We start from the raw sequence: 25,019 nt of genomic DNA on the forward strand, positions 1-25,019 counted from the left end.
AAGAACCATCTTCCGTTGTTGCTATTTGAATCTATGATGCAGACGGTAGATTTTTTTCTAATATTAATTTTTATTACATTAATTTGTTATATTTTTTGCAAAATTAAAAACTAACAATTCAAATATCGAAAATCTCTCAAAATGATTTTGGATATATGTCCAAGTTATAGAAGTAAAATCTACACCACAAAATTATAAATAGCATTATTCCTTTTGAAATGAAATGAAGAAAATGTTGACATGATTATAATACTAGTTTTTCGCAAACAATCAAAAGTCAAAACAACTGTGAGTTATGCGCGTTATTAGAAGTTGTGAAAACTGTAGATAAGAATTCAAGAAAATTCTTCTAATATTTCCATGCAGCAATTTTTTAATGATAAGCACAATTTTGTATTAATTTCTTTCTTTTTTTGGATAAAATTAACATAACGCGCTGCATTGAAGGCTTAAGAGAAAAATGTCGTCTGCTCATGAAATAGTGACTATTCAAGCAGGGAATTTTGCAAATTTTATTGGAACTCATTGGTGGAATATTCAAGTAAATCTGCTTATTTTTTATCTTTTATTGACAGAATAATTGGATTTCGAATTTTGGAATTAAATAGATAAAATTTTGAAATCCCTGACAGTAGATTGTTATAACGATTGTACAATGCGTAATTAAAAATTTACTTATTTTAGAATGTGGAAGGAAATAGAATTGGAAGATGTTTACATTTATGAGCTTAAGATGTTACATTTATGAATAGATGTTTACAATTATGAGTATTATTAGTGTAAGAGAGTATATTTTAAAAATATAAATTGAGAAAGAATATTGTATCTATATAATAGTGGTCAAAGTGTTTTTGAAGAAGAAAAATAATTTCTGAATGATAAATTGGATGATTTTTTTATAATAATTTTTGACGAAATTTTTATAATGATTTTTAATGACTAATTAATTGGGGGATTTTTTATAATAAATTTTTATGATGATTTTTTTCAAAGTCATTTCTATAGTTCTCTTTATTGAAAATATTATTTGTATGATAATAATCCATACGTATTGAAGGAAATATTTCTGTGTGGGTCTGTAGTGTCCAGACTATTCTATCGCACTTATATTTATGGAAATTGACTGTTAAATAGTTGTAATCATGATTCAATATACTGTGAAGTCTAAATTTTAATATGTAATATCAAAAAAAAAATTTATTTAATATTTTGAGATGTTAAGTTTGTGGTGCAAGTTATGTTATGATATTTACCTGCCTTTCCAAAATTGTACCTAATATTAGGCACTGAAGTTTAAATGTCTTTCCCTCTTCAATATTCCTAACTTCATTTAATATCTTCTTTATACCATTAATTAGGTTACCACATTTTATGAGGTAAAATAAAGCCAAACAATTTGCGAAAGAAAAATTCAAGTTTGGTGACAAAATTGTATTATTTAGTCTAGCTGATCCAGATAATTTTTTAATGTGTATTTATCTATACATGACATTTTTGGGTGTATAGATAAATATTAATGTGCTATAGTATATAATAAATGTCATTCTAATAAAATTTGTTTTAAACACCTAATGTAATTTATTTAAATTTGAGAAATTTCTTCAAAAATAGTAAATTTTATCAAAATTAAGAATTGAAATACATATTTTAGGAATTGAAATTAAAATTCTGCTATCTTAAAATGTAATTTTTTAAATCATTAGTCAAACATTTCTTCCTATTTTAAAATAAAAACTATTAAAATGTCTTTTGACATTGATTTTTAAGTATCTTTCCCCCAATAAATTAAAAGATTTTCACAGAATTGGAAGGGGAGGGGATTTCCTTTCTTCCGTAATTAGGTCATATAATCATATGTTCTCCTGAGAGAGAATCACAGAGTAGATTTGCTGAAGTGTAAGTACTCAAAGTCAACCACAGTTTACACTTCAGAGGAAAATACAAGAAATGCTGAGAACAATGAGCACACAACATTTCTTAACTTGCACATTTTGTTTATCAAGCAGTGTTAAACATAATGAGACAAATATATTTATGTTGTTATCTTACATGTTACACATAAGTTAATAGTTTGACGGAATACTTTAGAATATAACTGATTGCCATTTGGGAATTTTTTTTTTTTTTTTTTTTTTTTTTTTTTACACTCTCTCATGAACTTTAATTTAAAATCAAGTAATGGACCTAGAAAGGAAACAAAAATATTTTTGGCCTAAAATTTTAAATTGGCCAGTCAGAGAATTTGCATCTCCCTCCTTTTTTCCTGATTGATAATAAGAGATATATGAATTGCATTATATGTTTCACTCAATGTTTATTTTATTCACCAATTTAAAAGCATTTTAAGATTTCACTCAATTTTCATATTCTTTAGCATTTTACTTGGTTTATAGAAGCAGTTTTTTACTTATCCTGTATTTATTTTTGTTTTTAAAAAAATAATCATTTATTGATAAAGCTTCTTCAATTTGAAATCATTCTGTTGTTAAACTTTAATTCAAAATAACTATTATCATCATTAATGAAGAATGCAATGTATGAAGATTTTATTTCATCAATTATAACTGAATTTATACCATTTCTTTATTCATCAATTATAAATGAATTTTTTCCAAGCTTCTGGTCATTCCAAGAACTACAAAGTTGTTATATAAGTTAAATTCTAATTGCATTATTTATATCAAATATTTTAATCTTATTCATCTCATGTATCTATATCTTCAGTAATTTAGTTTGATTTTTTTTTATACAGCATCATTGTCTTGAGAAAAAAAATAACTGTGTAAAATTGCTATTTTTTTTCATTATTATTTTATTTTATTATCATAGTACTTCATTTTCATAATTATATTATGTTGTAATTGCTGCTGACATTCATCATGCCATGGTTAACTTCATGCAGACTGGTAATACAAATAAAAATTATTCTATATAAAGCTCTTATAAGAATTGGAAGTATTCTGAGTTTTATGCAATAGGAAAAAAATTAGTTTTATGCAATTGGAAAAGTTAAAAAAATAGTGATGAAAATACTCAAAATGCTGTATACTGATTTTAATGAGATGACATATAGTAAGATGCAAGATAGCATGGAAAAAAAAAGCTACCAGACAAATATTTTGTTTTAGAAACTGGCAGATGTATGGGATTCACCAATGACATGTTTAATTTGGAATAGGAAAAGTTTCTTCTGTACATTATGTTCTCATTCCCAAGCAATATAGCATTTGATGCTGTGGATAATACAATTTTAAAAAACAAGAACCTGCACAAAGTTGTCTTGAGTATAACCAGAATTAAGAGTTATATATTTTCATAGCCTGTCCAAAATAGATGTCGAATAGAACTAGCTCTTCCTTGCAAAGAACTGTTTGATACTGCAGTTTAACTTTTTAAAATTCTGAATGGCTTACTGTTGTCAACTTATAAGATGAGATTATCCTTAGTTTGACAGAATAAGGTCACAAGAATATTATCAATAATGCTAAAGATAAAGTAGCATTTATTCAGTCACAGTTTGCATGACTGGAGATTAAATATTGAAATATGTACAACCATCTAAAGAAGTCCCCCCTCCCCATCACAAACCAATTGTTATTATTATTACAATTAGGATTGTAAGGTGTTACTTTTAGCAGAATGCATGTTGAATTGGGAGTCATCTGCCAAGCGGTTTCTAAGCGAGTCTTTAATGTTATTCATCTCTGTAAATAATGACTCGCAGGCATAGGTGGATGAAAATATGGTTAAAATAGCATGAGCCAGCTTCTTCAAACAGTTAATGTGTCTGGATGTCGAACAAATGTGTCTGGAATTGAATTCCATGCTTCCAAAATATCTTTCCTACCAATCGAATTAGGACAAATTCTGTTTATCAAATGAAATCACATCGGAGTACATAATAAACTTCCGATAATTCTTTGAAATGAGAAAATCTCGCTGAAAATTTCTTGATTAAAGAATCAATTACGGAAATAAATTTTTCAATAACTTTTTCTTCGTCTGGTTTCTTATATACATCTAAATTTGATATATAATATTGATATTTTTTTCAAGTTTGAATAGTGATATTTTTGATATTTTTTTTTTCAAGTTTGTTGTTTCTTGTAATAATATCATTTCTGAAAAAACACGCAGTTTAGCGACAAAAGTGGAAATGAGATCCATCATGGTGATAATTTTTTTTATTTGTGCTTTGAAGTTTTACGTTCAGTTCATTGAAATGTTGGCATATTCCTGCAAAAAACATCAATTTTGAAGGACACATAATATCCAACAACTGTAGGTATTGTTCAGTTCCCCCTTCATTTTTCAGAAACAGTCTGATTTCTTTCAAGCAATCAACAAACCTTTGAATTTCGTTCCCGCGGCTCAACCAGCGAACTTTATCAAACTTTCGTTTATTTAAAGCCTGCGACGATATGAGGTTGACTATTTTTGTGACTAACGCTATTACATTATCAAAAGATGTTAAACACAAAGCCTTGTGTTGTGAATAATTCCAGAATTGAATGTCCTACATCTGTTTGAAATAAACTAATGCAACCATTCCCCCTCCCCCACCATATTTGGAGCACCATCAGTTGTTATTGAAACAATTCTTTTCAAATCAATTTCTTTCTCAGCAAGCGATTTTTCAACATCTTTACAAATATCTGTGCTCTTTGTAGTTGTTAGCAACGATTGTTATTGCAATTAATTCTTCCTTAATTACGTTTCCTTACAAAATATCGAGCAAAAATAGCTAAACGTGCAGATTTAGTGACGTCAGTACTTTCGTCAAGACATAATGATATAAAATGAGTTAATGTCATCTGTTACATTTCCAGCCAGTTTTAAGATTTATTGTGTTTCTTGATAGAGGAATATCTTTGATGCGCTGAATTATCTTACCTTTACTATCAAAATCCTCAAAAAGTGGGAACGCGCATGCTAACCAGGCTTCCTTCAGAAACTTGACCTCTTGAAAAGGCTTACTATGCCGATCAATGCCATTTGCCGCCAAGTAACTTGCCGCGATCATATGACAATTTTTGCTAACATATTTAAACATAGACGTCGATTGTTTATTTCTGTATTTTATTGCACTTGCAGGAAATGCGACTATGCACCACGCGCACAGCAACCGATCACTCGCGTTTGTTCGAATTACTTCATAGTGAACTTTGTTATTTTGACCTAAAAGGCAAATCGTTTTGATCAGTGACGGGCCCAAAATATTGTGTCGCGTGCCACTGGTTCGCCATCCCTGGTGTAAGCAAAACGCGTACAGTCAGGCGCGCAGCTCAAATCTGGTAGAAAAGGAAGGACGGAGGTGCAATTAAAGACATTCACTGCAAGTGCAAGTGAGTTTTTCGTGAAATATGACTAGAAAAAATGACTTGGATGACTTTTCACGTGCAAGAATGATATGAAAGCTGGAGAATTGACGCAGTTTGACCAGTGTAGCTGAAGAATTCGGAATCAACGAAAGTGTCGTTTTGCGCACTTGGAAAGCCTTCCAAACCATATGTATAGTTGTTAGAAAGGTTAGTGATGGCCGGCTTAGAAAAACTACTGCAGTGGATGACCGATATATTGTTCTGCAGGCGAAAAGAGACCGATACTAGTCAGAAAGCACTACTGCTCAGCAACTGTGTACAGCAACAGGGCGACAAGTGTCATGGTTTACTGTGGCTAGACACTTTCACAAAGGTGGCCTATTCGCCTACAGTCCTGAACACTGCATTCCTTTGAAAGTGGGCCATCTGTGGCATTGTTTAAAATGGTGTAAGGAGCAGAAAAACTGGATATCTCGTGGATGAAGTCGTGTCCTCTTTATGGATGAGAATCGTTTCAGTGCCATAAGTGATTCTTAATGCCAGTTGATTTAGAAAAAGGTTGGGACATAGTTCTATCCAAGTAACAACATGGAAAGAGACCGCTACGGTGGTCCTGGAGTTGCTGTCGGGGAGGCATTATGCTAAACGGGCTGACTGAGCTCCACGTTTTCTACAGAGGTTCTGTAACTGAAGATCGCTATTGTAAGGAGGTGGTCCTTCATCATGTGCGTCTGTTCCAAAATTCTATAGGACCAGACTTCGTTTTTATGGATGACAATGCACAGCCACGTCGGACTGCTGATGTTCAGCAGCTACTGGAAAGTGAAGATATCGCGTGAATTGATTGGCCAGCATTCTCTCCTGATTTAAATCCCATAGAACATGTGTGAGATGCCTTTTGGCACGATTACATTCTCTAGGGAATACCCAAGACCTGAAACAGATGCTGATTGAGGAATGGGCACCCTTACCTCAAGAACTGTTGGACAATCTGGTGCTGAATATGGAGAGACAGTTCGAAGCAATCATTGTAGTAAGGGGAGGGCATATTTCATACTAGGAACATCTGTTTGTTGTTCTTCCTCTTGGATAGACAATCATGTGTAGCAGTAGTATGAGTTCAATATAGTGGCATTCCATACTATATGCATTGTATTCATTTTTGCGCAACTGTGTTTTCACTATCATTTAAGTGCAAAATGTTCTCTCTCATTTCTGAATTTCATGTCTCTCAAATGATTCCTTGTGGAGTTATGGTAAAAAAAAAGCCCCTGTTGCTTAAGCTTTGCACACCAGTGTATTAGTATTTCAATATTTCTTTATATTATTTCAAACTGATAAGGTAAATATTAAATAAAAAATTGCTAAAGATGAATATCTGTTTGTTCCGAAATAAAATCATATTGCTGTGTAAAGAAAAATATTGACATGATATGAAATATCTTATTAAGACATAAAATAAGGAAAATTAGTATAAAAGAGAAGTGAATGAGCCATATTGTGTATTACAATAGGCAGCAATAATAACTTCATTATAAGTACTGACAATCACAAAAAACAAATTTATTTTCAACTTAGGTTAAGTATTGATTTACAAACCAACATGTATTATATCTAGTAGTATAGACACATCTTCTTGCCATGGACCAGAATCATTAATTAAAATAGATATAAAATGCCTTTTTAATATATTTTTTTGCTAATTGAGTTAGGAATGTAATTAAAATGCAGTAGTGAGAAGTGCAAACCAAAACTGAAAATGAGAGATTGTTGAAAAACAAATGGGGGGGGGAGTAAAACATCAGAAAATTTTAAAGAAACAATTACTTAATGGTGAGCCTTTTATTTTAAGGTTATCAGATTGAATATTGGTATCCTCACCTTTTGCACTCAAGGTCATAACATATTAAAAGTTGCTCACTCTTTGTAATTTTTCCAGTGTATTCTATTTTTATAAGTATATATTAATACTTTTGGATTCAAAATATGTGATTGAAAACTAGCATCAAGCTAAAAGAATTTATATTTTCTTCAAGCACCTTAATCTTATTTTACCCTAAATTTCATTTTTTTAAAATCAGATTTCTTCTTCTCATCTAACCTCAGAGTTATTACAAAGAATTAAATGCTTTAAACTTCTTATATCATCTTTATAATGTTGCTTTTGATCTTATTATTGTAGAATGCTGTTTTACAATGATTTTTATTGTAGAATGCTGTTTTACAAATTTTAGATTTATTCAGCTCCTTCCTATAAGATGAAATATTAAAATTCTATATTTATAAATTTTTTGTGTAAAGGAATTAAAGGAATTGAATAAATCATCAGTATGATTTTGATTTTTTTTTTTTTTTTTTTTTAAATAGAAACCAGTTGCATTATTAAATCCAAAAATTTAAAATTTCGTTTCTCAGGTTAAAGGTTGCATTTGATATACTGCTATCTTTTTTTTTCTGTCATTTGTATATTTTTATTCATCTCTGGTTTGTAACGTAATTTTTTTGTTATTTCTGAAAAAAGATTTTTTTTTTGCATTTTCAGGAATCTTCTTTTTGTTATACGCCTGATAGCTCAATTCCATTAGATATTAACCATGATGTGATGTTTAGAGAAGGTTTGAATCTTCGTGTAAGTACATAATAATTTCATATTTGCTTATTTCTCTAAATTTAGAAATAAAGGTTGAAGTACTTTTTATTATAATAATGGTAATAATGCATGTGGAAATTCATAAAAAAATGTATATTTGAAACAAACATCTTTTTAGTGCGATTAACTTATATTATATTTCTTATTTCAGTATTATTTCCCTGGTATTAAACGAGTTCAAAAAGATGAAAGTCTAATAATTTATTATTTTATTTGGAAGACAATCCATAAATATTATACATATTAATTAGAGCATGAAAATGCTTTAATATTTAAGTTTGCTTTATATTTAGCATTTTTATTTATATTTATGACAATAGGAAATACATATTATTTATATTGTGTATTATCAGTACTGAGATTTCATTTCTCTGCTAAAATATAAGAGTAAAAAGTTAATAAAATTCATACTTTTAGTTTACTTTTTGAATAATTAAAAAAAAAATACTGTGCATTTATATTTGCATATGAAATAGTGAGTTGTATAACAACTGACTATTTCAACTTTTTAATAAGAATTTATAATTATTTTGTGAATCAAATAATACCTTTAAGATACTGAAAGACCAGGTAAAACAAGTCAATCTTCATAAAAATTTTATTTTGTGATTAACATTTCTTTCATGTTTGCTCGTATCTTTATGTATTGTAGAGCCATTATTGCTATAGTTTTCTATTTTCTTTTATTTTTTCAGGGTGAAGTTACATATACACCTCGCTTAATTCTTGTTGATTTACAAGATAATCTTACAAGTATAAGAAAAGAATGTCCTTTGTACAGATCTCCTACAGAAGATGATAGTAAACCTCTATGGTAAGTTTTTATTTTTATTTGCTGTTACATTATTTCAAAGTTGTATTTTAATTATAGTTTTTTATGGTAATATACTTTATTTCAAAGGGATGGGCAAGTTGAAGTTATTAAAGATGAAGCTGTTAAGAAGAATCCTTTTCTTGATGAATTTGAAAAATTGAGTAATCCATCAGCAAACAGTTAAGTGTATAAGTGTAATTATCATTTTTTTAGCTATTTATTATTCAATCCCTAGCTGCCTTTGTTTACCAGCTGTATTGTTGGAAATACTGGCCTTGTCCACTTTCAATTAAATCTGTAATGCATAGCTTAATATGCAGAATTTTCCCCAAGAAAATGTTTTTAGTTATCACATTTTGACAAGTATGAAAGCCATATTTTTTTAATAGTCTGATATCTGTTCTGTTCATTCTGTATATGAATCATCTTCATAGTAACCTGATCCATGAAATCATAATGTTATTATAAAGCAACTATTTAATTGGGGTACTGTAACTTCATTTTTCTTATTCATTAAACTACATAGATATGAAACAGAATCCTTCTTCTTTAATTTTCAAAAATATAAGAAAATCACAAATATTTGGCAAAATAAGGAAAACTGTGTGAATATCTGTTCAACAATGACATTTATTGTTGAAAATGTTTACAATTTTTTTAAATAAAAATTACAAAAAATTGAAAAATTAATATCACAATTATTAACTACTTCAATGTACACATTTCTACAGTTCAAAGTATATTTGTGCCAAATTTGTTAACTCTTAGCCAAATGATCTGTTCTGCAGAGCTTGAAGATTTATAATTAGGCACTTTCTTTTATTAGTAGTAGAAATTTAATTAATTTTATGATTTATTTTCATATAACACAATATGAAGTGCATATTGTATAAAATTATTAGTTCCTTAAATTTTTGAAAGTATGAGGATTTACTTTGTGAAAAAATTGGTAACATACCCTTTAAAAAAATTAGTCATGTTGATTTTGCCCTTCTCCTTATTAAAAGATAAGTAATTTGTGTTTTATTTCTATTAAAATTTTTTAAAATGTGTGGTGAAAATCACATTAATCACATATTTCTATTTATATATCAGTGGGACTGGAAAATAATATTGTTTCAGCACATACAAATATATGTTTACCTTTTATCAGCTGATCATGTACTTCAAAGTCTTGCCAAATATATTTTAAGATTAAAGTGACCTGTTTGCTTGAAAATAATTAAATCTTAATTTATTTTTTTTCCTTCTAGTTTTGGGTAAAAGGGCCAGCCAAATACCAAAAGAGGTACATATCCAACATTGTATAGTTTTTGAGTATTCCCATGGGTGTGCACAGCAATTGCTACCAAAAACATGTCTATCCAAATGCATTAGATGTTTGTAAATGCCAAAGGGTGTTTACTAAGTTCAGATGTGGTAATTTTGATTCTTCCCACTCATATCTATTAAGAAAATGATTAACTTTAGACATTGACCAGTTAAGAGAAAAAGTAAAAGCAAATCCATTTCAAACAATTGATGAACAGCCAAATATTCTTAAACAACCCTGGTCAAACACCCTAGATTTTTTGCAGAAAATGGTATAGGTGCTTCTGGCTGCATAATCAGCCAGAAGAAAGCAATGCTAACTAATCCACCATGTACAATTTATTGCAAAAAGACAAAGGCTGTGGTTGCTTGGTGGTAAGGTCTCGGCTTCGGAGCTGGAGGGTTTCATGTTCAAGACCCAATTTCACCAAAGAACTGTCATGTGAGTCTGGGTCAAACGTCCTCCCGCTGGTGTCATGTGAAGAGGGGGGTGCCAGCTCAGGTGTCGTCCTCGTCATCTAACTGTGGTTCAAAATTATGAGATCCATCCCAAAATAGCCTTAGTGTTGCTATAAAAAATTGGGACATTTATATAACTAAACTAAACTAAAACTATAGCCAAAATTGCATAATATTTTTGATCTCTTGAACATTAGAAATGAAAAATAGTTTTTATGATAATGTAAAACGCAAATGCTCCTTCAAATGAATTGCCACAAGGCACTGATAAGGCAAGTTTACATCCAGCAAGGTGTTTGTGAGTTTGCTGTAGTATTTGCAGAATCATTCATTTTGGGATAGTGAAACTTGAACAGATTGTGAATTGAGACTTTTACTCTGAATAATTGAATTGGGTAAATCATTCCTTAATTGAAAAATGTACAGCAGTTGTCAGTAGGAAAGAAATTATTCTGCTATGTGATAATGCAAGACCACATTACACAAAATGAACCCTAAAAAAATTAATGAATAATGATGGGAGTACTGCTTTATGCACCATGTTTTCCCATCAGATTGCCATCTATTCTCATTACTACTACACTTTCTATTTGACAAGAAATTAGAAAATCTGGTTGATATCCAAAATGTTATTTCCTGATATTTTGCTCAAAAACCAACTGATATTTATCAATCTGGCATTGAAAATTTAAATACTCATAAGCACACATTCATAAGCCTTTTCCTACCGTCATCTTTTGATTATAGGCATGCATAATCCTGTCTGCACTAATTAGGTATAATTGGGATTGAAATGGAAATCTTTTTTGCTTGATGATAGCAATGTTTTCAATTATCAAATATTTTATGTTGATACTGAGATGTAATAGTCAAAAAGCACTTGTGGCTTGCAACATATAGAGTAAATGTCTATATGTTGCAAATGTCATAATGGTAATGTCTTGCAGATGCTGATGAAACAGAAAAAAAAGAAAAGAAAATTTCTAATGTTTCATATGATTTTAATTCGCCTACAACTATATGGTGTGACTTCTTGAAAACAAATCTACATCCAAGAAGTTTTTGTTTGTTTCAGGAAATTAGTTCCTCTATGTAAGTCTTATTTATTTATATAATAACAAAAGCTAGCATTATAGATGATGCATTTTCATATTTTATTTTTAAAATGTTGAATTTATTTAATGTATTTGAACAATCATTAATGATGAAATGCTTTATTTATAGTCTAAATGTAATAATATATGACTCTGAAACTCTTTAGATTCAACTTTATTGCATAATGTTTATTTTTAATTCATTTTTCAATTATAATTAACATTTTTATTGTGTGAAAAACGTTTAAAAATAATCTGTTACATTTTGAACAAATTCTTTTAAACTGTCGGAAGCTAAAAGAAGTATAATTTATTAATTGAAGTAAAGTAAACTATAAAGAGAATTTTAGTTTTATATTTCATAATTTTTACAATTTGTTTTCTAAGCTAATGAAATAATATTTTTTTTTATATATAATCAATGGATCCTTTAACATAATTTTTCAACTAAAAATGTATTAATGTTTAAGGATGTTGTTACTGTATTTGGAAGTAATTTAGCATAAATATTCTTTATTTATTAGAGAAAAGACACCTTTTAATTTATATAGCAATGGAGAAGATTTATATGAAAGAAGTGGAAAAGAAATGATTGAAGATGGTATAAGGAGAATGACTGAAGAATGTGATTTTCTACAGGTCTCCTTTATAAAAAAATAATTTTGCATGAAATAGATAATAATGCACACTTTGTAAAAGATATGATAATATGATTGTCAGTATTATTAGCAATAATTGTATTTCATATATATATTTTTTTTTTACTGTAAAAGAATATTTTAATATATCAATTTCTTTTCCATTTTTAAAAGATCTTTTGTTAATATGCCATTCTTTTACTAATGTTGTTGTGCTAAATAAAATATTAAATAAGTTTAAGCTTTATTTTGTATGAAAAAATCAGCATGGATTGAAATCTAATAATTAGCAATCATGTAAATTTTAGAATTGTTTAAAGTGTCTTTTTTTTTTTTTTTCAAAGTTGCTTGTAGCAGTTACATTTTAAATTTAATTCTAGGTTTTCTTATAATATGTTTCAACAACAGTTTGTTTACCTTTATTATTAAATTCATTAACCTTTTCCTCACAGCTAGTATAGATTCTTGATCAGTAGATTCGCTTTCTTTGCATATGAACTGGCATATCTGCCATATTTCTAATCAAATAGTTTCACTCCCTTTAGGAGTTAATCTGTGGGGTTTCTAATCCCCCAGAAGACTTTACCTCTCTTTGGTATTGTATGTATTATGTTTTGTGGGAATATAGATTGATCGCTAATGTGAAAAGGCAATGATAGTAGCAATACAGTGAAAAATGAACTGGCATTTCATCTTTATTATCTCATATGAGCAATCTTCTTTCTCTTTATCAAATTTTCCATTTTAAAAGGAAAGGTTTTTGTCATTTCCTAGTATAAAGATTGAAAAAGGAAATTTAAGCTAATGAAAGACAATTCATTCATACCTTTAAATGCATTTCACAAAATGTTTTCATTTTGCTGTGATTATTTTAATAATACTGATACTTATTCTCATTATTAAATTCATAATGTATACTTAGTATGACCAATTATTATGAATCCATAATAAAGATATATATATATATATATATATTTCTTTATACCTAATAATTGATTTCTGAGGTTTGTCTCTTTAAATTCTGAATTATAAAAAAAAAATTTCAGGGTTTCCATTTACTTTTTGATGCTCATAATGGCTTTTCTGGAATAAGTAACAATATCCTTCAGTATCTTGAGGATGAATATAAGCGTATACCTTCATTATGTTTTCCAGTTTTCCAAGAAAAGGGAAACATGCCTATACAAGTAAGTCATGCTCTTGCTAATGTTTTGGGAATATGCAGGATTTATTATAATAAATATTTTGCAAGAATGTTGAGCTGAGAATAAATTTTATTTTCTGAAATTTTCTTTTTAATTAATTCATGTAAGAAATGTGTTGCTAAACAAAAATTGTTAATGTAAAAGTTAGGTTTTATATATAATTAATATATAATAGGTAAGCTTATATATAGGTAAATTTATATATAATTGAATTGAATTGTAGTAAAAATTTAAACAATTTTATGAAAGTTCTGAGGGATTATCATAAGTTTTTTAATCCTCTACTAATATCTATATAACTAGAAATGATTTAGTTTTTGTTCTGGTTTAGCTATTGGAAAAAAGAAACAAGTTAGCTAAATTTAATATGTTTTTTTTTTCATTATATAATCTAAAATAGTGAATAATGCATAATTTTAAAATATTTCCCCATTGTATGATTAATAAGTAATATTAAATACCTTGCTCTGTATTATTTTATCAATGAATTTGAGTAGAATTTTAAAAATGTACACTATAATTATTAAAATTCTTTGTACAAATTTCAAATATTTGTTTCATGTAAGTGTGATAGATCATAAAAGAGCTGTTAAATAGTTTTGAATTAATTATTGCATTTTAAAATTTCTGTTTCAATAATTATTATTATGCAGCAGTAATAATATAAATATATTTTTATTATGAATTTAAACTTATAAAATTGTTTTCAGGATATTAAAGACCAGATGAATCGTTTGTATGCTGTGTTAAATTCCATGAGCAACTTGAATAGAAATTGTTCTTTATTTTCACCATTATCCTTATCTGATGATATTGTGACACAATCTGAGCCATACAAAAATTTCCCTTTCATTGATTACAATGTAATGTATATTTGTATCTTATACTTATCGTTATATTTCTTGTTATAAAACTGAATGAGGGATTTAATATCATATTACTGCTTTTATTTATAAGTAAGATTAATTTTAATCTAATTTTAGAAACTGTCTCATATAATTTGTATTTATTACCATATATTCATTTATTAGTAATACTTAAAAATTTTAATATTGGCTGTACATTGTAGTAATTCTTTTTTAAAAAAATCGTGCTGTAAATTAAAATGGATATTGCCTTCTATTTGAAAAATTCAAAAAAAAAAAAATCAATGACATCAGTTCTAACCAATGACGGCCATTCCTTCTGGTTCTTTAAACATAATAAATCAAAATATGCATATTTTTTGAAAAATCAACCATCTTCATCTTCCTTTTTTCAAAATCATTATCTATAGATTCCTCTTTCAGTATCAGGCATTTTTCCTTCTTTATGATCAGTTTTATTATTTCCTTTGATAATCGATGTTAATAAATATCAAATTATTATAATTAAATAGCTTTCAGATGTTGAAAGTATTATTATGCAGATCACATGGTAGATTCTTTAAAAATACCAGTTGTTAATTTGGCATAAAAAATAAACATGATAGGTGGGACATTGCTATGTTCCAAGATCAATTTAATATCAATTCTTTTTATATAATAAATATTTAAAATGCATTAAAAATATAGTTTATATTGCATTTAGATTCTGTTCCTAATTGTCCCTAATTAAAATTGTCAGGGGTAACCAAGAACCCTTTCCGGTTTCTTAAAAGAAAATCTAAAAAGGAAAATTTGATGAGTTTTATTCTTAATAATTGTGTTCTAAAGATTCAAGAAATATGTAATTTATTAACTTACCATGCAAATAATCAATTTGGGAATGAAAAGTTTTAGTTTCACTCTTTTGAATACTATTGCAACTAAAGTAAACAAACATTAGAAAATTTTGCTCAAAAAGTGAGAACGTGTGTATCATCTTTTTTTATTTAAAGTGCTTTAAAGAAAACATGTTTTCCAACTCACTAAGACTTCACTCTGTATTGTAGTCATTGTTCCTACCTAACTTCACTAAATCTATCTTCAATATCTTTTGGCCAATGTTAATAAGTAAGAACATTAGAACATAAAGGAATGAATAAACAATTCTAAATTATTATGTTTACATTTATTTGCTACATTTTTTTTGAAATTTTTTTAAAATTCGAATATTTATTGGAATATTTTTTAATGTTTTTTAAAAAAATTATGATTAATAGTGATTAATGGCTAAAAGAATGCTTCTTTAAAAATATTTATATTAAAATCTTTATACAAGCCCTCTTTCTTTAAATGCATATATTAAATTTGATTTAGAAGTTCAGAAAGTAAACTGTCTAAAAAATACTTAATTTTTTAAAAATTGAAATATACCTAACTTTGTAGAAATATTGTATCATTTTAAAGGTATCATATATATATATATATATATATATATATATATGCTGAAGAGCCAGAAAAATTGGTATAGTAGGTTGTATGCAAATAATGGAGGGGTTCAATCAATCAGAGTAATGTGATGCAGTCGACAACAGGTGTTAAGGCTATTGCATTGATTATTGCTGTTGAAATGGAGGGTTATCAAGGTGTAAATGATTTTCAACACGGACTAACCGTTGACTCACGAGAGATGGAGCACAGCACTTCCGAAGTAGCGATGAAATTAAAATTTTCTTGCATGATCATTTCAAGGGTGTATCGCAAATGTCAGGTTTCGGATTAAACTTCAAATCTCCAACAATGGTTTTTGCCTTGAAAAAGACCTTGATGGAATGGGGTAATCGATCACTGAAATCATTACACGAAATAGAATTCAACACTTCCTCAAATTGCTGTGGATTTGAATGCAGGCCATGAACAAGCGTCAGTGTAAGCATTGTTCAACGTACCCTAATTGATACCCCAGCGTGCTCATGGGGGCTGCACACGATATTAGATTGGTGTACCAATTTTGCTGGCACTTCATTGTGTGTGTATATATATATATATATTAATTCTATTCTATTTATTTTACTTTTTGGTATTTAAATTTGGATAAATCATTATTTTATTTATTTATTTATTTTTTTGTTCCAAACCTATGCCAATTTTGATTGTAACATTTTTTTTCTTTTGTTTTATAAAGCCAAATCTTCTGTATCAAACCAGTGCAATTTATGCAACTGCTATTGAGACTCTTACTTCTCCTTTTCGTTTGAAAGCTATGAAATTTACTATGAGTGATATAACATCTTCTATGTCAACTTATGGTCGAAAGGTAATGTTTTCTTAGGGTATATTTTTTTAAATATCTGTGTGAATTTAATCTGAATCTTATTTATACCCTAAATTTATTAATCATGATCAAATATGCAATGAATTGTCCACTATTCTACAAAATAGATGGGCGAAAGTTACAGTTTTATGAAAAATATTTTCCTGGTTTTCCAAAAATTAACATACTAACAAAGTATTGTTATCATTTGAAAGCAAAAATGTGTTCCTGTCATTTTAAAAGTCTCTTGGATCCAAATTTAACACTAGGATTGAATTGAATTTATGCAATGGTGAAAATTTGAAACAGGTTTTTAAAAGTGGTTTATGTTATTTTATCTTTAGTAAATTTTTGAATGCATTAAAATTTTAATTTTAAATTTCTAAAAATTGATGTTGATCACTTTGTGATGAGTATTTTGAAACTATCTGCTTTCAGACGTACCACTGGCTTTAAAAATTTGTTGAATGTTATTTTGCTGCATTTAAGGCCTTAGAAAAGTACTCGATTTTTTTACGTGATTAAAGTCTTTTAAAAAATAGCTGAAATAGGCATCCATTATTAATTGGAAGGAAAGAGTAAAGCAGTTGAAACTTAATTTTGCTTTGAGAATTTTTCACTCGCCAATTTTTTGGTGAATGAAATATCACCAATTTTTTCATTCTGTGCAGTTAAGATAAAGAGATATGGAGAAGACATAAGGCGAATTATAACCACAACTGCTAAGGAATCTTCAACTGACTAGCAAAATGAGACAATATTATTATACTTTTTATTGCATGTTCACGAAGCTTGGATGCTGAACTGAAGAGAAGAATTTTATTATTCATATAACTCTTAGAAGGATGTGTCAAACTGATTTTTAAAAAGTTATCCTGATAGCAAAAGTATTATAAACTTCTTCCAGAACCAACAAAATACCTTTATTATTATACCTGACAATTCACTTAGCATTGATTCGTGCATTAAGCATTTTTTATTTAAATGCTTGACTGGTCATAATATATATATTCAAATGTTTCATGAAGCACTACTGATCATTGTAAACAAAACAGATTTATTTTTTTTTTCAGTTTTGGGACTGAATAAATAAGGAAATTCAAACTAAATGTGACTTCATTGATTTTTAAATTGCCAAGGATGTTTTCTAAAGACTTTTGTAATTGATTGCTCTTGAAAAAAAAAAAAAGTTTCATCTATCTTAATGGATAATCCATTAATAAATTGCAAATTTTCGGAATTATGGTATGATAATATACAAAAAGAACTTTCACCATTGTTAATAAATATGGATAGTTGTAGCTTGTATGCTGCATTCAATTTGTATGGATATGTTAAAGACTATATGATATATTGAATTTGTGGCTAATTTAGGCATTTTTATGATCCTAGACAATGCATATTCAGAAGACCCCACCTTTTATAAGCTGATCAATTTAGTTTTTTATTTCAAATAGTTTTTAACTTCACATTATCAAATTAATGATTTATTTTAATAATTTTGTAAAAGTGAAGATGTTTATTTACTATGACTCGTGATTGTGTAGCATCCATATTCACAATATTTTTTATTATGTATATATAAATACTGTTAATGCAAAGTGTTCAAAAATGAAACAGATAGGAATCTGAATAAACATACTTCACAGTTTACAATTCATAGAATTTGCACTCTTTGCAAGTTTATTTTTCAGCTAGGTGGTTGACATCTTTTAAACCCCTGCAATCCCCTTTACAGCTAAATGATTGCTTAGTTTTCTTATTCTTATATATATATATATATATTGATTAAAGTAGAATGCAGGTTCGAAACAGTGAAGAGACTTGGTATTTTTAATTACGTTTTATTCTATTCCGAGTGGCAGGCATGATTATATACAAGAAAACACAGCACAGCACAAACACAGAAGGAAGCAAAAAGGGCCCAACAAATGGTCGCTCGCCTTATATAGCATAGGATTTCCGACCACGCGCCGAGGGAATGACCTTTGACACCTGTTCAAGGGTACCGAAGTATCACTCATTTGAAACGTAGTTCTTGATGGCGCATTATTTTTACAAAGGAATTAATTAAACCGAAAGTGGTATTGGATCACGAAATAAGAAAATATGTTAGAATGAAGTTACTATGGGCTAAATTAAGATGAAATCTTGGAAATAATTAAATTGAAATTAGAATTAAAATATCATTACATATATATCAGTTGTGAACTAAAATGTTATGAAAAATGTGTATTATTTTGAGGTCAAAGAACATCTAATGCATTTATTTCTTTTATTAAGGCAGCTAAACAGAATATTAATTTAAATATTGTTTATATTTTAAAATCGAATTGTGTATTATACATAAGAATTATAATTGACTAATTAATCCTGGAAATTTTAATGTTCATCATGGTATTAAAAAGTTGATTGATGTTATAATTTTTTTTAAAGCAGTTGAAATTAACTAATTTTCAGTTGGTGTGCTCAAGTACATGTTTGCCATTCCCCTTAAGTCATGATGCATATCTTAGTTCAATGGTTGAAAAAGATGTACCTGAATATTACATGACTTCTCTCACTCCATTTTATAAACCTGATTCAGAAAGAACACTTTTCCAGTCATCTGTGTTGAGAGGTGTTCCAAGGAATCGATTTCAAAAGTAAGTATATTAGAATTTCAGTTTAATATTTGAAATATTAACAGCTAAATCTTAGCAGATGAAGAGAGTAAAATTTATTGTAATATTATTGAGTTGTTTCTAAAGTCTTAACCTTGAAATTTAGGTTTATAAATGCATTTGACTATGGCTAGTTATTAAAAACTTTGCAGTCTTTTTCTTTTATTTAAAATTTAAATGATGTATAAATTGAAATATAAAAGCAAATTGGTTAGCAATTTTCCCCAATAGTTTTTGATTATTCATTGATACTGTGCTTTAAAAAATGGTGTTTTGAAATAGAATTCATGCCTTCCATTTCTGAGAAATTTTAGAACAATTTTTATGTATCAACAAATAATTTATTATTAAATTTGATTCTTTAAATTTTATCAGGAAATTAAAAATACATTTAAAAAATTAAAGTTTGTTTTTTTCTTTCACAGCTATTTAATATGAAAATTTTTGTAGTTAGCAGCTAAGTTATTAAACAGTAATATCTTGGCTTGGTGTTTATGGAAAGTAACTGTCTCTCAAAATGAAGTCTTTTGCTTTTTATGATGCTATTCACTTATTAAAGTGTTGAATGTTTTTGTCAAATCATATTGATCACAATGATCATTTAAAAAAAAAATTTCACCTTTGTTTTAAAAAAAAAAAAAAAAGATAAATATTAAAAGGCGGATAATTTTTCAGAATTGGATTGTTATTTAGCATTGCCATTGTGCATGTGCTTTTTTTTTTTTTTTTTTTTTTTTTTTTTTCATTATTGTGTTTACATACTTAGGAGTGTTTTATTATATTCTTATTTTTCTAGACCTGGAAAGTCACTTTTTCGATCTTCTGAATATGAAGAAATATTTGGAGAATATTTAAACAAATATTCACCTAGTAGTGCTACGTAAGTAAAAAGACATTATTTTACTTTTTTTGCTGTACATTTTGCAAATACTCTTCAGCTCTAAATGATCACAATTATTTAATTTTTTTAATACAGAACAGCAACTGTTTTCACTGAAAAAGTCAGCATAGATGTTCCTTTCCCCAAAATTTTTAAATCTGCAGTTAGTGATTGTGACTTGAATAAAGAAGGTAATAAATTTTATTTAATTATTCAATTTTTCTTTAAAAATATTTTTTCAGTGTTTTAACAGTTTACTTTAAATCATGAATCAATATTATGAATTTTAAAATTAAGACTTTTTAAGCTTTTATAGTTTTTTTAATGGTATTAATATAATTATTAAGCTCATTTTTAAAGAGGTGAAAGTTGACTTTCTTTTCGAAATGCTTTGAAAGTGGTCAGGTTTCTTTTATGCAGTATTTTATTTAAGTTTTATTTCTTCAGAATTTTCTTCCCTTCTTCTTATTGATTTTTAAAAAATAAGTATCGCTAATACAATGCTTCTGAAAAAAAAATTGATAATTTTATATGAGTATGTTGTTGTAGAAAATATCTAGCATTTCAGTTTTTCTTCATAACTGTTATCAAAATCAAATATTTTTTAATATTGATTAAGATAGTGTGTTAAAGCTTATCTTGATTTTTGGCATTTGTTTTATTTATATTACTTTAACTATACTGTTTCATTCGTATATATGTATTGAATATACTGTTTCATCATACTATAATTAATATTTTCTTTATACTAATTATTTATCTTAATTGAATTTTAGAGATCCACTAGAATAATGTGTGTTTTTTTCCAATAATTTTAAGCAATTTTTTATTGTAAATTATTCCAAGAAATCTATACATAATGAAAATTTTTCGCACATTTTTATTTGATTTGTTTTACACTGGTAAAAAAAAATGGGATTTTGTAAGCAGTTTTTCACTCATTTCCTCATGTATTGGAGCAGGGGTCAGAAACCTGTTTTGTGAAGAATAATTATTAGAATATGTGTTACCTAAATAATATTTAAAGAGCCAGAAATTAACAGCATAAATTACAAAGTACATATTTTTTGAAAATTAAGGGTTTTTTTTTTTTTTTTTTTTGCTTAAAGGTATTATTAGCAATATGCTGGCATATTATCGATGTTACAATATTTGCGATTTTAAATATTTTGTTTTATAGATTATGAATATATGAATAATAAACTCTTCATCAAAAAGTTTGCTAGCATTTCAAGTATTTTAGAACACATTTAGTTTGTGTGAATAATAAAATTAAAATAAATACTCTATGAAAAGTTAAGAATATTATATACAGTAGACTCAACTTTCCAGTTTAGTGTGGAGGAGTCAGATAATAAATATGCTGGCTAAGCTGGAGTTCTATAAATATTAATTTCTTTTACATCAGTGATACATTAAAAAGCACATTTTTATGAAAAAAAAAATATTCATATATTTGATTGTTTATTACAGACCAGTGCATTAGTAAAAGTGTGCTCCATTCTTTAAAAAATATATTACAAAAAAAGGATTACAGGATTAAACATATTACTCATAGATGACTATCTCAGTTTGTTCATTCACATTTCATTAAAGGTTTGCAAACCTTTGGCAAAGTAAATGATTTCTTGTTTTATTAAACATGATAGTTAAGAGTTTACTCTAGTTTCTGATGAGATTTTTGTTGCTGAATTTTTCTTAAAAGTTTATCAAAATATGGTTTCATTTCATTTTCAAATAAGACTATAAACTTGCATTAATCAGTAGATTTCTTAGTTATCATATAATATAATTCATGTCTGAAAAAGTTTATTTCCCCAAAATATGTTGATTTCAAAGTCAACTAAAGTTCAAATGCACAAGTTTTTAATTGAATAAAAGTATCAAGTAAATTGTTCCAAGTATCAAAGACAACTTGGACATATTTTTTAAGACTTTTCTGCCTAAGACAATTTTTATTGTGCATAAAAAAAATAGTTATTATTATTAATATTGTTATTCTCACATTATTTTAAACTTTAAATCTGCTGTTTTTGGTTAAAAACTATATGTTCAATATCATGGAGAGAAATTTGAATAGGTAGAATCAACTTTTAGTGGTTTTAATAAAAACATTCAGATTTTTCTTCTGAATAGTAGAAGATTCTTGACTAGTAGAAGATTCTAGATTTTCCCCTTAAGAGCCAATGAGAATGCTTCTGAGCCATAAAATGTTAAATTACTCACCACTTTCTGATTTAATGTATTTCATGTAAATGTTGGTAAATATGAACTCCTTTGAAATTTCTTTGACTCGAGGAAATGTAATGATGTCTTTTTGAGAATCTTCAAAATGCAATCTATGTTCTAAAAGCTAAATAGCTGCAATTACCTAGCTTTGCAATTTTTTGTTTAATATGTGTAAATGTGAGAGCAAGAGTCAAGAAAAATTAAATTCTTGTAACCAGTCTTGATTATTGGATTAATATATTTCCAATTTTTATAGTTTAAAATATTTTATTTCTTTTATATAAGAGCCAAATTGCAGCTATTGATTTTTCGGGGGGGGGGGGCACTTTATTGTGTGAAAGAATATCAAACTATTGGTTATTTATTGACCTCCTTTAGAAGTTCACAAATCTGTTGTTGATAATTCTTGCACAAATTCAGCCATAATTATGCATTGAAAGAGCTGCACTGAGTTTTTCCCTGTGCTGGAGTATTGAATTTTTTTTACACTTTTGCATTCTTCTTGCTGATACACAATTTTTTTAGAACTTAATTATCAATTAATCGGTTAATTGGATTAAACTTTGATTCCATACAAATAGTATCATCTGGTTTAAGAAAAGATAAATTTGAGGATTTTGTAATATTTATTTATAATGTTGAAATAGAAATTCAAAATTGAAAAGAATGGAATGTTGTTAAATTAAAACTATATTTTTTTTTGTACATAAATAAAGTTAATAAAAATTTCTTTTTAAAATTTTATTTTATTTATTCTATAGTATATTTGTAATTTCATTTTTATTTATTTTATTTCAGGTGGTAGCAAAGTGCCAATGGCTGCATCTTTTTGTAATTCAGATAGTTCTGGAGATTTTATTGAAAACATCCTGTCTCAAGCAACTAAGTTATCTTTTAAGGAATATGTGAAATGTACTGAAGCAACTTATGAAAAAGACAACTACATAGAAATCATTGAAAATTTAAGAGGGCTTCAAGACAATTATCTTAATTACTAATCCAGTGTTTAGTAAATATACACTAAATTAAATTACAGCATTCCTTCATCTAAACTGCTATAAATACTTCATTTTAAAGATCATCTATGAATTTTTATTCATACATAAATGTGATTTATGTATGATTCAATATAATTTGACTCTTTTGTGTTTCATTGTCTCTTTTTATACCTGTTATTCATTTTTTTTTTTTTCCTTCTTATTTATTCAGATATGAAACATGATTTTTTAACACTTTGATTCAATCAAAATTGTGCTATGACGTATAATTAAGATTTCATATAATAACTCATTAATTTTAAAATAATTAAATTTTAAATCAATGGAAGTGAGTAATTACAAATAGTATATAATATTTTTAAGCAAAATATGACATTTTTTAATTAACAATTGCACACCCATTATATTTCTCTTTTTCATAGTTTGAAAATGTGAAATCCTCTGAATAATGCTCTGAGTTTACTCTGTTTACTTAACTAATATGTATCAAACCTAAAATGCTCTTTCAACTTACTTCCCTTTTGAAATTTTAAAAATTCAAAATGCTCTGTCACTTTAATTTTTTCCTCTCAGTTTCTGCCTTCCTATTTGAACTAGGCCTGTATTTGTCATGGTTCTCACTAAGAACTTTTAAATGCAGCCTAAAAATGAATTCATAAAGAAAGAAAGATTCACCAGAAAGAAAGAAAGATTTTTCAAAATTTAAGCAGGATACCATTCTTGCCATGAAGACTTCAGTGAAATTCAACTCATCCATCACCCCTGGCCTTTGTTTGTTTGAAATTGTCACAAAATATATTTATTTTGCATGATGATATTTTCAATTTATTTTCAAGAAAAATTCAAAGTGTACTTAAAAATAAAAAAATTCCGAAATGCTATATTGAGCTTTGTATCTTGCTTATTTACAAAACTTCATGATGCTTCAATAAATATTTTGCTACCATTTTATTACTGTTTTCGCTCAATAAAAATTTTGCTTTTCAGCATCCAGCAGAATTCATGCAAATATTCTGTTTTGACCCAGCTAATATTCTCATAGTTACTTGCAATCGACTATGAACAAAAGTTCAAAATCCCATTCAGCCTATCTTAAACCTTCCACTTCATGTTCAGTTCTAAAAAGGCAAGAAAAGAGGATGAAATAAATGAAAAGAAAAATTATGGTATTTTCTTGAATTTTGAATTATGTACAAACTGAAGATCCAGATGTTTAGAGAATGCTAAAATACATTTTTTTTTAAAACTGAACAAATTTTTATTTTATATAATTTTTGTAACTTGATTGGTTGAATAATGATTTATCTTTTTATAAATTTATTTTTAAATATTTTCATTTGAAAAAATTGAAGTACTATTATATTTTGAAGAACTTTTGGAGATTTCAATATGTATTATAAATTTTAAAATTTTTATTCCTTAATTTTTGAAACTTTTAATTAAGTTTTTATCTTTTTAAACATTGTAGTACGTTTTTACAAATTTTAATTAAATTTTAATCTATTTACAAGTATTTTCGTTGTATGAAATTAATAGGTGATAAAGATTTTAAATGAATCAAGATCAAAATAAATGAGTAAAATTCCTGTCATTAGTTCCAT

General features: G+C 27.4%; 1 protein-coding gene across 1 annotated transcript; it reads left to right on the forward strand.

The window, feature by feature from the left end:
• The first annotated feature begins 236 nt into the window (after nt 1-236).
• On the forward strand, nt 237-24,369 carry LOC129980955 (protein misato homolog 1-like). Its single transcript, XM_056091483.1, has 13 exons — nt 237-541; nt 7,864-7,950; nt 8,667-8,785; nt 8,873-8,964; nt 11,503-11,647; nt 12,174-12,288; nt 13,334-13,474; nt 14,203-14,355; nt 16,520-16,651; nt 19,109-19,293; nt 20,108-20,191; nt 20,288-20,382; nt 23,219-24,369. Exons 1-13 carry the CDS (start codon nt 461-463, stop codon nt 23,416-23,418), a joined length of 1,629 nt encoding a protein of 542 aa, XP_055947458.1. The 5' UTR covers nt 237-460; the 3' UTR covers nt 23,419-24,369.
• Nucleotides 24,370-25,019: the final 650 nt, after the last annotated feature.

This window comes from Argiope bruennichi, chromosome 8 (genome assembly GCF_947563725.1).
Source record: "Argiope bruennichi chromosome 8, qqArgBrue1.1, whole genome shotgun sequence".
In the NCBI taxonomy this organism is placed as follows: domain Eukaryota; kingdom Metazoa; phylum Arthropoda; class Arachnida; order Araneae; family Araneidae; genus Argiope; species Argiope bruennichi.

Excerpts from the sequence above, each read along its gene's own strand:
- LOC129980955 (XM_056091483.1), top strand. The coding sequence starts at position 461 with ATGTCGTCTGCTCATGAAATAGTGACTATTCAAGCAGGGAATTTTGCA. Across the intron at positions 19,294-20,107 it reads CCAAGGAATCGATTTCAAAA|ACCTGGAAAGTCACTTTTTC; the intron begins GTAAGTATATTA and ends TTATTTTTCTAG. Across the intron at positions 20,192-20,287 it reads TATTCACCTAGTAGTGCTAC|AACAGCAACTGTTTTCACTG; the intron begins GTAAGTAAAAAG and ends TTTTTAATACAG.